The sequence below is a fragment of the Dendrobium catenatum genome, unplaced genomic scaffold (genome assembly GCF_001605985.2).
Source record: "Dendrobium catenatum unplaced genomic scaffold, ASM160598v2 fragScaff_scaffold_1706, whole genome shotgun sequence".
NCBI classification, from domain to species: Eukaryota; Viridiplantae; Streptophyta; class Magnoliopsida; order Asparagales; family Orchidaceae; genus Dendrobium; species Dendrobium catenatum.
This window is the reverse complement of record NW_021320168.1, coordinates 326,061-338,806: the sequence shown is the minus strand read 5'-3', so window position 1 is coordinate 338,806 and position 12,746 is coordinate 326,061. Positions and strand designations below refer to the sequence as shown.

General features: G+C 35.6%; 1 protein-coding gene across 1 annotated transcript; it reads right to left on the bottom strand.

The window, feature by feature from the left end:
* Window positions 1–1,122: 1,122 nt before the first annotated feature.
* LOC110103857 (TORTIFOLIA1-like protein 2) lies at window positions 1,123–10,390 on the bottom strand. Its single transcript, XM_028701438.1, has 6 exons — window positions 9,694–10,390; window positions 7,884–8,078; window positions 7,700–7,802; window positions 4,115–4,782; window positions 1,312–2,004; window positions 1,123–1,242 (listed from the first exon to the last, which is right to left on the bottom strand). Exons 1-6 carry the CDS (start codon window positions 10,345–10,347, stop codon window positions 1,123–1,125), a joined length of 2,433 nt encoding a protein of 810 aa, XP_028557271.1. The 5' UTR covers window positions 10,348–10,390.
* Between the last annotated feature and the right edge of the window lie 2,356 nt (window positions 10,391–12,746).

The following is a 12,746-nucleotide window of genomic DNA, read 5'->3' as shown; positions in this document are numbered from 1 at the left end:
CAATAGTCTACGAAGCAGCAAGCTTGCGCTTGTTGTACTACAGGAGTCAACCCACAATTAGGGTCGGCTGGACTGGTCCAATTATATCAGTATGATTCACAGATAATTCTTGATTCAATAATAACATATTTGGTTTTACCTTTCCATTCAATTCCACTTCTTAATTGCTCGAATTAACTACATAATCCTCTCCCACAAATGTTACATGTCATCTATATGAAGCATAATCATTTGTTTATCCTGCAAATAATGTGAAGTAAACACACAATTTAATGGTAAGTAAATAAAGCATGAGGGTATTCCGAGCTATTTTCAATTCTATGATATGTTGCTATTACTTCTCCACACTTCTAAGAGTCAATAAGACATCTACATAAGTTGATGACCACATTAGCTATCATTATATTACCCCAATGCCAACTATGAAGAATTCAACTAAATGTGATGATATTATTAAATTACCTATCCTAGTAATCCAAATCGTGTAGAATTATTCAAAATTAAAAAAATACAAAATCAGGCCAAGTTAAAAAGGCACTTCTTACTAATTGAGAAGTAGCATTCAAAGAAACGAAGCTGACATGTTTGAAGGATACTTTAAATAAAACAAAAATTGGATGCATTTTGATCATATTTCAAATATTTAGGAACATTTTTCATACAAATTGGATACAACACATTACACTGACCTAAAAAGAACATAAATTTATCATAGTTCTTTCTCTTACTCTTATTTCTATTTATCTTCACTTTATGAGATATTTATTTAATATGTTCATCAATCACTTTGCACAATACAACAGTAAAAATTTCTAAAATTAGCCCCAAGATGCATAATATTGTAGTATAATGGCCATATCATATCCTTCAACTTTAATATTGATTGTGCGGCCATAAACTGTGTTGATATACATGCTAAATAGATTGAGTTAAAAATTACCTGCTTGCAGCCTCACCCCATAATTTGCTCAACTTTACTGCAAACTGAGCTATAGATATTCTGTCACCGTGATTAATATAATCCACTTCTGCCATGCCCTTTAATGCGTACAAAAACTCCATCTGTCCTTTTTTAGAAAGAAAAGGTTGCTTTGTTCCTTGAAAATGACTTAAGTCAACCACCTAAAAGACAATAAGCAATATAGTCACCTTGAAAACAACTACAAATGCGCATTTCTGCATGGCTGGTAATAAGTTACAAAGGGCATAATCTGTACATATGTGACAATGCAAGTTGTAGTACTTAAAACAGAACAAGTAATGAAACAAAAGCTATGGCATTTAAGATAACGGAAATTACAAGCAACTTACCTGTTGCAACCAAGGAATCATCGAGGGCATGAAACTATGATTTAAAAACTTCCTAGTTAGAATGCCAAGAACTTGGCTGGCTACCTCAGGACTTAAATTTTCTAGAACAGGCCCTGTTCTGTTCATAAGTTCAAGCAGGCTAACATCATCACCGGAAGACAAAGTCTCCTGATATATAGATTCCACATCCCGATCACGCATATAATCATTTATTATTTTCCAAGAAATAGCTTCGTTGTCAAAGTTTTCTTGTTTGGAAGAAACACTGGAAGTTAGAACAGAAAACAGGTTCTCATTTTCTTTCACCTTTCTCCTTCCCGTATTTTTCTGAACATTTATCCCTACTGGATTTCTAATCAATTTGATGGTTGGATCACGCCATAAGTCAAAACCATCTTTGGCTGAGCTGTTTGATTCACTTCTAGATAATAATTTATCTTTGCATAATTGCGTTCTATTTGAAGAAAGCATTATTGAATGAGGCCTGCAGTCAAATGATGACCTGGGTGTGCATGTAGAAAGCCTTGGGGAAGAAGTTTCACTTTGATTTTTCTTCAAATACTTGAGACCTTCTATGTTCAAGTTGCTCCCTTTCTGAGCACAAGTTTGTGTTAATTCGTCAACAGTACCTTCTAGGTTCTCTACCTTTGAGTGCAATGTTGACAGGGTGGATGTGGTGTTTCCAACAAAAACCTGGAAGTTGGGACAGTAAAATTAGCACACCAAAATTAATTGAACAATTTTATATGACAAGAAAAACTATAAGATGCAGATTCAGAACATATCATTTAAAAGAAATGCTAATGTTAACGTGTGAGAACTTATCCTTTCCACTACATGCGTGCCGGCATGAGAAAAACTATTATTTATAATTAATCTAGAAGAGTAATTGTATATAGAAAACATAATCAACTTCAAGTTGTATGCATAAATAAAATGAACTTCAAGTGAAAAGAGAGAATTTAAATAACCAGTAATTTGATAAAGATCATGAACTAAGGCCTTCTCTGACAATGGTCTATAGATGTATTGTGTTTTGATGTGTTATTTTGTATGGAGTAAATTAATGACTTAATGGTGAAATCAGTTTCAAGATTAATGTCTAAAGTACTGTAGGAGTTTGAACTGTTCAATAAAAGAGGTGTTAAATCGCATGAGCATATAAGCTTATTAAAAGTTTGATGATTATAAATATTATTAATAGTATTCAATATTGGCTATTGCGTTTGTGTGCAAAACTTTCGAACTAAACTTTTACTTTTTTTTAGTCATGTCTTCTTGTATTGTCGAATATATGATTTAAGTGAAACAACCACACACACATGCGAGAGATAAATTAAGATGAAAATGCTTTGAAAAACTACTTTAAAATATTTAAACAAAACAACTTGATCTATGACAAATCATAGTATATAATGATGTATTTTATTGTACAATGTTTGACTTTTTGAAAATCCTGCAAGATCAATCAGTATTAATTATTAGAAATTCAAAATTAAAAATGCAGCACTAATCGTATTGTACGATAATAACCATGCTGTATAAGATTAGTTATATTAAAATGGCAAAACTGACATATTCCCTTTCCTTAATTAGATGAATTCAAAAATTGAATTAAGCGTACACTTAATTTACAAATTTGAGAGTGATGAATCTAGAAGAAAATAAAAAAAAATCAAACCAAGAAAAATATTGTACTATAGATATGTATCGTACAATCCGAATCCGACCAAACAAATATATTTTTTCTTTAAAATTGGTCAAATTAATCGTACTGTACAATTCTCAATTCATATACTATACGATCTAGCCAAAAATGTAATCAGCAGTCATTTAGAGTTTCTAATCAAGCCACCTTATAAATATACTTTTTAAAAAACCTAGAATATGATTTTGAGAATAGATGTTGTGTTATAAGTGTTTTGGAGAGAGAGTTATTCTTGCTAGTTGCTACTTAACTTTCTTTTATAGATTTTTCACCATTCAAAAAGAGGTTCTTGTAGATATTTTGCACAATTGGTTGCTTCCCCCAAATCATATTATTAATCCACATATTTGAGAGTCCAAACTCTAATCGATGACCTTGTATTTGAATTGCAAAAGTTCTATTAATCTTATAAAGCTTTTTCTATGTACTATAGAATATAGTCAGGACGCTAGGGTAGCCGTGATTTTTAAGAAGAAAAAGAGATGTACGGTTTGTCCAATACCCTGTGAATGAGAGAGGCTTCTCTGCTTTCTGTGGAGCAGAAGGAGAGCGATAGTGAAATTCGTAAGTTGAGAGCTTCAAAAGTGGATGTAGGTGGGTAGGCATTCACTTTATTATTTTTGTGCTACCACCATGATATGCAATGATGATTTTTATATAAACTCTCATAATATCTTTTAATATCATGAATATGAGAAATTAAATTTGATCTTGATAAGTTATTATCTCATCTTAAAGTGAAACATAAATTTGATTAAAAATATATAATTTAATTTTCAATTTTTTTAACTAACTTACTTGCATCTTGTATTAAATTGCATCCTGATATATTTATTTTCTTGAAAAAAATCATAAAAAAGGAGGTTTTATTAAATTGTTGATCAGCTCATCCCACAATTATTAGTTCATTTTCATTGAGTAAAAATTTTAGAAATTTTAAAGATACGCCAATTCACTTTGTGTCGTGCAAATTCATAATATCGATCTAGTCGTTTAGAGTTATCACCATCCATTATGTTGTTTCCATAAGCTTAAAAAAAAAAAATTGACACGTTTGACCAGACCAATGGAAGTTTCAAAAATATCAAGGGTTACCTCAAAAAGATTTAGTATCTTTGATTGCTTAGTTTTGATATCCAATAGTTGTTTTCTGATGAAGGCCAGCTCATTAGAAACATGCAAACAGCATCCACGTAAACCATGTGAAGCCACATCGGTAACAGTAGAGTCCACACTATTGCACTCTAGTATTCTGAAGCCTTCAGAGTCAATCTCTTCAGTGACAGGTCCAGAATCTATAGTGTTTATATTTGCAGAACTACCTTCATCTAGATATTCATTATTTGCAGCTGCATGCTTGTTCTCACAGATTTCACTAATGAAATTAGACATATTGGAGGAGACTGTCTTTTCTTCTATTTTGTCTCTTTCATATGTCGCATGCCAGCATCTTGTTGCATTTTCATTTGTCAGATGTTCCTTTCGAATAGTTGATCGTTGTAGCTCTTCATGATTATCATCAGTTGAGAAAGTTCTGTTACTCTTTGGAAGAGAGACTTCAATATGCCACTCATTTGAATCTTTATGCTGATAATCTTGCATTTGATTGGGAATATTTTTCATGATGGTTAGTGGAGTCCTCTTCTTAGTTGAGTTGCTTGAAGTACCGCTTAGAGCTGCCATAGAACTTGTTTTGCTGGTTGAGTGTCTCCATCCACCATCACTAGTACAAGTAAGATCAGTATAATCTCCGCTTATGATATCTGACACAAACAGAAGCGTGGTTCAAGAGATGTGTATATCACAATCACTCAACCCAAAGGTAAATAAATAATACATGGCAGTGTAGAGTTCTCATCTTAATAACATCAGATATGACAAATACAACCACTCAATCATATCAAGAAAGCTCAAGTAGATTGGATCGAGAATTCAAGCCTTAGAAAAAATATAAGTAGACAAAAGGAAGCAAATTTTAAAAAAAATTTGTCCGTATAGAGAGTTTTATAAATTTCCCCGTTTGATTTCAATTCGGACCATCATTAAGCACAAATTTTGTATTTAGGATACCCCTGTGAGATTGGAAAGAAAACAGATATGCACTCAAAGTACTTTTGATATTAGCTATGCAACATTATACTGCACCTTAAACTAGTCATGTCACCCAAACATCTCCAAGATTAATTTCATCATTGACACTTTAATGGTCACAAATAATTTATAACAGAAGTAATTAAAAGATAATATATATATATATATAACTATGACCTCTGTTTAAAATTGCGCAACAAGAGGCGCGCCTCTACGCAATTCTGTCCAAAAGCTCCTCGAGGCGCACGCAATTTGAACACTGCTTGAGGCGTACGCCTCACCCTGTGTGAGGCGCGCCTCAATTGCGCAATTATGGGTGTGGCGTACGCCTCATCCAAATGGTCCCACCTACTTAAAATGAGCATTTTTCCCTTATACCCGATCGGCTACAAGCATTTCGCGAATTTTACCTGACCGCAAGCTCCAGGTCGCGAAACCATAACCTCCCGCACGGTTGGCCAACCTTCCCGCCGGCTCTCCCGCCGGCGCTGCCTCTCTCCGGCGAACTTGAAGCGTCCGGCCGCCTTGTAGGAGAAGTCCACAAACGATTTTAGGTTTTTTTTTTTTTTTGTTAGATTTTTCAGGTGAAAGAAATTTTAGGGTTTTGAATTTTTTTAATTATTTTGTGTGATTTTGGATTCTTTCATTAGGGATTATGGTTAGAGGCAAGGAAAAGGGGTCTGCGTCATTGCGGAGGGACCCTTCTTGAAAATATATTGTACAAGTTGACATAGGCGGCGAAGAGAAGAGCTATGTTTATTTGAAATGCAATTTTTGCGAAAAAGTGGTGAAGGGAGGTGTTACCCGCATGAATGAACACTTATCATGCTCGCATAAAAACGTAGCACCGTGTGCAAATGTGCCGGAAAAGGTGAAGGAGTAAATTATTGCTTATATGAAGAAAAGTACCACGGCAAAACACTTGTAACAGGAGCAATTTGATGATATGGTCTAACATGGCGCTTATTTTGGGAGTGAGAGTGGAAAGGGCTCTTCCTTGAAGAAGAAGATTAATTGGAGAAGAAGATTCCCTTGAAGACCCATTTAGTGATGGGATATGATTGCATTTTATTTGTTCTTTGTACTTTGGGAGTTTTGTTAAACTAATATTTTGTGATTTTGTACTTTGGGACATGATTTTATTGCATCTACTTTCTTACTTTCCATTATTTTCATATATCATTTAGATGTTTTTATTGTAAGATAGAATATTGCTATTATTTTCCTGCTAAAACCCTTAATTTTTCATTTACGCAATTCTGTGTCCGTGAGGCTTACGCCTCAGACCGCCTCGAGGCTTACGCCTCGCCTCACGGACGAAAACCGCCTCGAGCCTTAATTACGCAATTTTAAACCTTGACTATGACATCAATTACATTAAATAACGACGATAACCACTGTTAATAATCAAAACTTATCCTTCAGATTTTTGGGTTGACGGAATGTGAGGATTTATGGGCTGTTTGGATTTCGATTTGGGGTTGTTGAAATGTGGCTTGGCCGGCTAGAGGTAATCGTACAGGTAAAGATGAGTGGGAGAGTGTATTAATAAAAGAAAAAGAGAATGAAAAGAAAATATTCAGAAAAAAAGGGTGAAAAATGAAAAGAGTGAAAGTGGAAAAGAAAATATATGTATTTTTGCAAATCGTCGTCGTCTTGTCACACATTCCCAACTCAAATCTCACTCTCGGCGTTCGCGGCGCACTAAAAAACTGCACATACATGATTTTCTCTAGCGTGGTGAAAAGGGAACCTGTGTTATGCTTATGGCAAGGCCGATAGGCCCTGTACGCGCTTTTCTCTAGTGCGGCAGGGATGAATATGAGTACCTATAGATGCCCCAGTGTCTATGGGGAAAATAATTGTGCATTTCAAACTGCTACCCCGAGGACCCATACACGTCATTCTCTAGCGTGATGGGATTAAAGATTTACAGCCATAGTATCATCCGATACCTATTGTACATGTTTTTCTCTAGAGTGGCGAGAGGCCGAGACTCCTGGAATTTTCTTTAAATGGAGGAAACATTGGGAGGCTACCGAATTTTATAGTGGCAGAGGACCTAAACTTAAGCAAATAATGATGAACTAAACTTAAGTGAATTTGCACAGAATTTGAATCTAAGTGAACAACAAATTGAACAGAGGACTCGATTTGGATAGCATGGAACTTAACTTGAACTCAAACAAACAACAGAGAACGTGAACTAGACACGAGCTTGAACTTTAATGAATCACTAGAAAATGAATCTAAACTAAACTTTAAAAACCATTTGTTTTATATTAAGGTATTGGATCTAACTTGGAGGCATATAGAAACTTTAAAAACAAAAAATCAAAAGTAAAACGTTAAAACCCTTAAGATTATATATATCCTTGATATAATTCAAGACTACCTTCAAATATTAACATTTGAGACATCCAACCAACATGATGCAGATCGCTTCCAGGTTAGTAATACAAATAACAATAATGTTCAATGACACAAAGTTGTATAGCTAATAGCCAAAAATGTCCAAAATAATACTGCTTGGCAAAACGTATTCATCATCTTCTGATAAAAATACTTTCATTATAAAACATTTTTAACCTTTGGTGGATGATCCAGCTTCTGAAGGATCACATGAATCAGTTCCTGGAAGAGCTTTCCAGCATTGTAAAGCATGAACTACAGCATCCCTGACAGGTTTCACCTAGATGAATGATAAATCAATCAGAATACTTGCAAACCGATACCGATTCATTCAAACTAAACAAAGTATTATACAACTAACCTTGTCAAAACGACAAGATTCAAGAGAAGAAATGCAAGAGGTTTTTAGATATCCCACTGCTGATCCAGCACTGGCTGCTATTCCAGCTAATGCAAGAGAAGCAGCTTTGCGGGTTGTCCAGTCATTACATTTGAGTGCTTCGGCTATGCTGGTCACTGCCAAATGCAAAGCATTATCTGTAGAAGCTCCACCTGCCTGGAACCAAATAAAAAATGACCACCTAAAAATTAAGGGAAAATTAAGTAATTAACCAAAAAATGGGCTCTATGATATCCTATTTTATAAAGAATTTAAGCGAAATTTGGCTTAAATATTACCAAATAAAATTTTGGGATTTTAAATCCTATTGTTCTGATAAATCCAGTTGCAATTCAATTATTGATTAAATGCAAGATTTATTAGGGCCGTCAAAATCGGGTCACGGGTTGGATTCGGATTCAACCCGAAATTGACCCGACACTATTCAACCTGACCCATTTTTTTGCAAACGGGTTTGTTTTCAAAACCCGAACCCGACCCGCTTCGGGTCCGGGTCAACCCGAACCCGACCCGCTTTGGGTATATTTTATAAATTTTTTTTATTTAATTCAATTTATTTAAATCTAAATCAAATTAAGTTAAGATTTACTTCAATTAATTTAAAATAAATCTAGATTAATTTAATTTGGACAACAATGTTTATAATTTTTTGAAATATCATTTACTTATTTCATAAAAATTCTTTAAAACCCTCTTAAATTAATTAAAAAAGGGTCGAACCAGGTTGATTTCGGGTTTCCGGGTCAACCTGAATCCAACCCGGTTTTACAAACGGGTCGAAATCCCTAACCCGAACCCGAACCCGAACCCGGTTCTAGTTCGGGTCGGGTCAAATATTGACACCCCTGTGATTTATCAGGTCCAAACGTTCACAGGATTTGACGGATTTTATGAATTCTACCTACAAATCTTAAAATTGAAATAAATAGTGAGATAATTTATAAGGATTTAATAGTTATCATACCAAACAATTTTCAGATTTTCAACTTGTCAGGATTTATTATATTTGCATATACAGGTTTTATTAAATATTGTAGCCAAAGAACCCATAAAAGTAATCGAACAAACATCCAAAATGGAAAAAGCCACATGAATAATTAGGAAGAACAAAATATCCATAATGGAAAAGCCACATGCTTGAGTTTATTGCTGATTTACAGAGTTTGTCTGTTTGGCTTTTCTCTCTATTTGCTGTGTGGTTTATTATGTGTGGAGAGAAAGAAAAAGGAGGAGATTTGGTAGCCTCGTCAATTGTCAAAACACAATCACTCGCATCATTTCAATGCTATTAAATTGTATGTTTTTATTAGCAATATTCGGGCCACTGATTCCTCTTTTTGCTCTTTTTTTGAGGAGAATGGCTATGATGAGGGGGGTTCTCTCATTCTCTGCATCTTGGCCTGCATGTTCATTTGGCAACCTCGGACAATTTTACAACTCTTTCATCTCCTCTATCTGTTTTACTAACTAACGTCTACTATATGTTATACAATTTGTGAATTCTCGTAAAATTCTAAGTCCATCTATAATTTTTATTTATGATTGTTTTCTTTTTGTTAGAGTTATGTTACTTTTTAATTTTGCTCGCTTAATCCTTTTTATGTATTAAGTGAGTTGTTTTGGGTTACATCTGTAACTTTGTAAAAAAAATTTAGTAATGAATCACGCTCAGCCGTCAAATTACCCAAAAAAAAAAGCGCCGCATGCGTAAATAGGAAGAACAAACATCCAAAATGGAAAAACCATATGCGTAAGTAGGAAGTCAGCAAACCTGAACAATGCTTCTTATAAGCTCAATGAGAGCTGGTTTTGCCATGAAATGCTGATTCTTCAGCAGCTTCACAACCCGAGTAAGCATCTGAGCTAGAAGAGTGATGGGTGGTTCTCTAGCCTCATCAATGACTCTTGTCAAGCACAATGATGAACCAGTCTGCACATATCTATTCTGTTCTCCTAGGGCCTCAAAAAATGGCTTCACTAATGCTACAAATCCATTCTCACCTCCACCAGAGCTCCCCATTGTCATTGTCAAAATCCCAGCTGTCTCGACACATGCATCCCTTACAGTTGAATCCGAATCCTTGAGGCGCTTGATAATGCTGGCCACCATCTTTCCAACATGAGCATACATCAAGTTCCCATGAAACCTAGCAAGAGTTCCCAGAACCTTAATGCACTCCTTCCTTACCGCGCTCTTCTGCTCTGAGTCAGTGTCAATAATACAAGATAGAAACGGAAAAATCCCTTCAGGTGTCAAACCCTCGGCGATCTTCTCAAGTTCCTCCACTCCAAGTTGATAAGTGTCCCGATCGGCAATCTTATTAAGAGACAGAACCACCCTGTGTTTCAGCTCATATATTGCCTGCTGCGGGGTTACCATCCTTCCACTCCCCTTAACCTTTAAGCTTATCCGTTGAGACCGCATCTTGTGCAATCTTCTAAAATAGCACAACAATCTTACAATAATACCAAACCCATGTCATTCTTTATCCTGAAACAGGCAAATCTTGCTCTTTGTCAGTTCCTTTTTGCTCGTATCCCTCCCATGACTTCTATGATTATCTGGATCAAATCACCTAAGAAATAAATCTCATAGCAGAAATTAGGAAGTGAAATCTTATTTCCTTGGGAAATTTGGGAAAATGAGATTCAACCTGTGGAGGCTCTCGAGATGGAGATGAGGCATCCGAACTGAAATAGAAGCAGCGGAGAGAACAAAGCGCGAAAGTTTAAACTTACCAAGCGAAGTAGAAGCGTAGAATTTTAAAAAGACAAAAGTCGCTCAGAGCAAGCCATGCGCAGAAATCAAAATGGAGGGGACAGAAAGAGGAAGGGGGAGAGAGAGAGAGAGAAGGATAAGGATCGAGGATTTTGAAAATTTGAATTTGGTCGGAGTAACGGATTGAGATCAAATGGGGTTTTGGCTTCACATTGGGTGCAGGCGACGAGAGCGTAGTGGGTACTTTTTTTTTTGCTTCACGTTTACGCGCTCACGCTGGCGTTTCGAATTTTGGGAACCAGATGCCACGTGGTTGCCGTCCGTTTTTTGTCTTTTTTTTTTTTTTTTTTTAACATTCGAACAAGTAAGATAAATTCACAAAAATATTATATACTCATTCGGTCATTCCAACCAACACATCAATTTTAATCTTTTTTCATTATTATTATTTGAAAGAGGATTTTAAAAATGGATTTATTGGGCTTTGCAAGTATTTAGATCCATGCTTAATATTGGGCCAGATCTGACACAACTTGGGTCCGGAAGAAGGTACACCCTGACAACATAGAATGTGATGAACAAATAAAAAGACTTGTTTGAATTTACAAAGAGGAACAGCATATACAAGTGGTATAAAATGTTAAACAAAGTGAATTATAAAGTCAATTAATTAATAAAATACAAATAATCAATACATCCAAATATAATAGCTCTAATACAAGCCAAAAAAATGTAAATAGAATAAAAACAGGAAAGAAACTACACAACTCTCAATCACAAATAAAATAAACTATACAAAATATAAAATATAAAAAAGTAGACTATTGTTGATAACTCTGCTCTTGAGATAATGGTACGCCCAAATACACATGTTGGGCCTGTTGTAAAAAGAGATAACGGGTGAGTTTAATAAATCATACTTAGCAAGTAGCTCATATCTATCAAAGCATAAAAAGGAAAGGAGTGGGGCATATAATATGAACAACTAAAGAATGAAAGTAACAACATATAATTAATATATCAAAACAGTCATGAGTTATGTTAAGTTTCTTATGACATTGTTGTGTACTAGAATATTTGTGGTGATAGAGAAATATAAAGTTTAACTTCTAAACTTTGTACGAAGATCCAACACACTATTAGATAAAAGAGAATGTGTAGTACTTATAAGAGACACCAAAGTTTTTACGTGAAAGACCCTAAAAAAAGAGGAAAAATGACAAGGCTTGGCCCAGTTTGAATAAATCCACTAATGTTTGCAGTCGATTACAAATGAGGCTCGTCCTTCAGGGGAAGGTCTTGGCTTGATGAAGCAAATATACATCACATAGAGTGCATTACATGGTAGGAATTAAAAAAAATCAGTATTGACATGTTTGTTTAGTCGGCAAGATCATAGTCGGCGGGCGACAAAGGTCAGAAAGATATTAGTCAACTGACGGTGGTCGAAAGGACCCTAGTCGGCGGGTAATATAGGTCAGAAAGGTTGTTGTCTGGCAAAGGAGGTCAGAAGAACCGTAGTATGACGACGGAGGTTTGAAGCATTGTAGTATGGTGACTAAGGTCAGAAGGACCATAATCAGTGGGCGATAGTGGACAAAAGACTATTTTTTGGTGACGAATGTCGGAAGGATCATAATTGGTTGTCAAAAAGACCTTATCTAGTGACAGAGGTTAAAAGGGCAATAGTCGGCAAACGACTGTGGTTAGAAAGATTGTTGTCTGGTAACAGAGGTCCGAATCACCGTAGTCAGCGGCTAGGTGGAAGTCATGCTTTAGTCGGTGGTCATGCAAAAGTCTGATGTCAGTTGGTTGTTGAGTGTAAGTTCGATGTCAGTCTGTGGTCAGGCAGAAGTCAGACATTAGTTGTCGGTGAGGTGTAAGTTCGATATCCGTTAGTGATCGGGAAGAAGTTCAACGTTAATTTGGCAAGCGGGTGTAAGTCCAATAATAATTGGAAGCTGGGTGGAAGTCCAGCATCAATTGGTGGTTAGACAGAAGTCCAGTATCAATTAGTGACTAGGTGGAAGTCCGTTATAGTCCAAAGGTGGTCGAGGAGTCTGGTGGTAATAGAGCTCTAATTCTCTCTCTCGCTTCTCTTCCTC

What these genes read in the sequence shown, in the direction of transcription:
- LOC110103857 (XM_028701438.1), bottom strand. Translation starts at nt 10,347, where the DNA reads ATGCGGTCTCAACGGATAAGCTTAAAGGTTAAGGGGAGTGGAAGGATG. An exon ending in AGCTGGATCATCCACCAAAG is followed by an intron (nt 4,783 to 7,699) that starts GTTAAAAATGTT and finishes TGTTTGTGTCAG; the next exon opens with ATATCATAAGCGGAGATTAT. An exon ending in TGATTCCTTGGTTGCAACAG is followed by an intron (nt 1,243 to 1,311) that starts GTAAGTTGCTTG and finishes TTCTGTTTTAAG; the next exon opens with TACTACAACTTGCATTGTCA.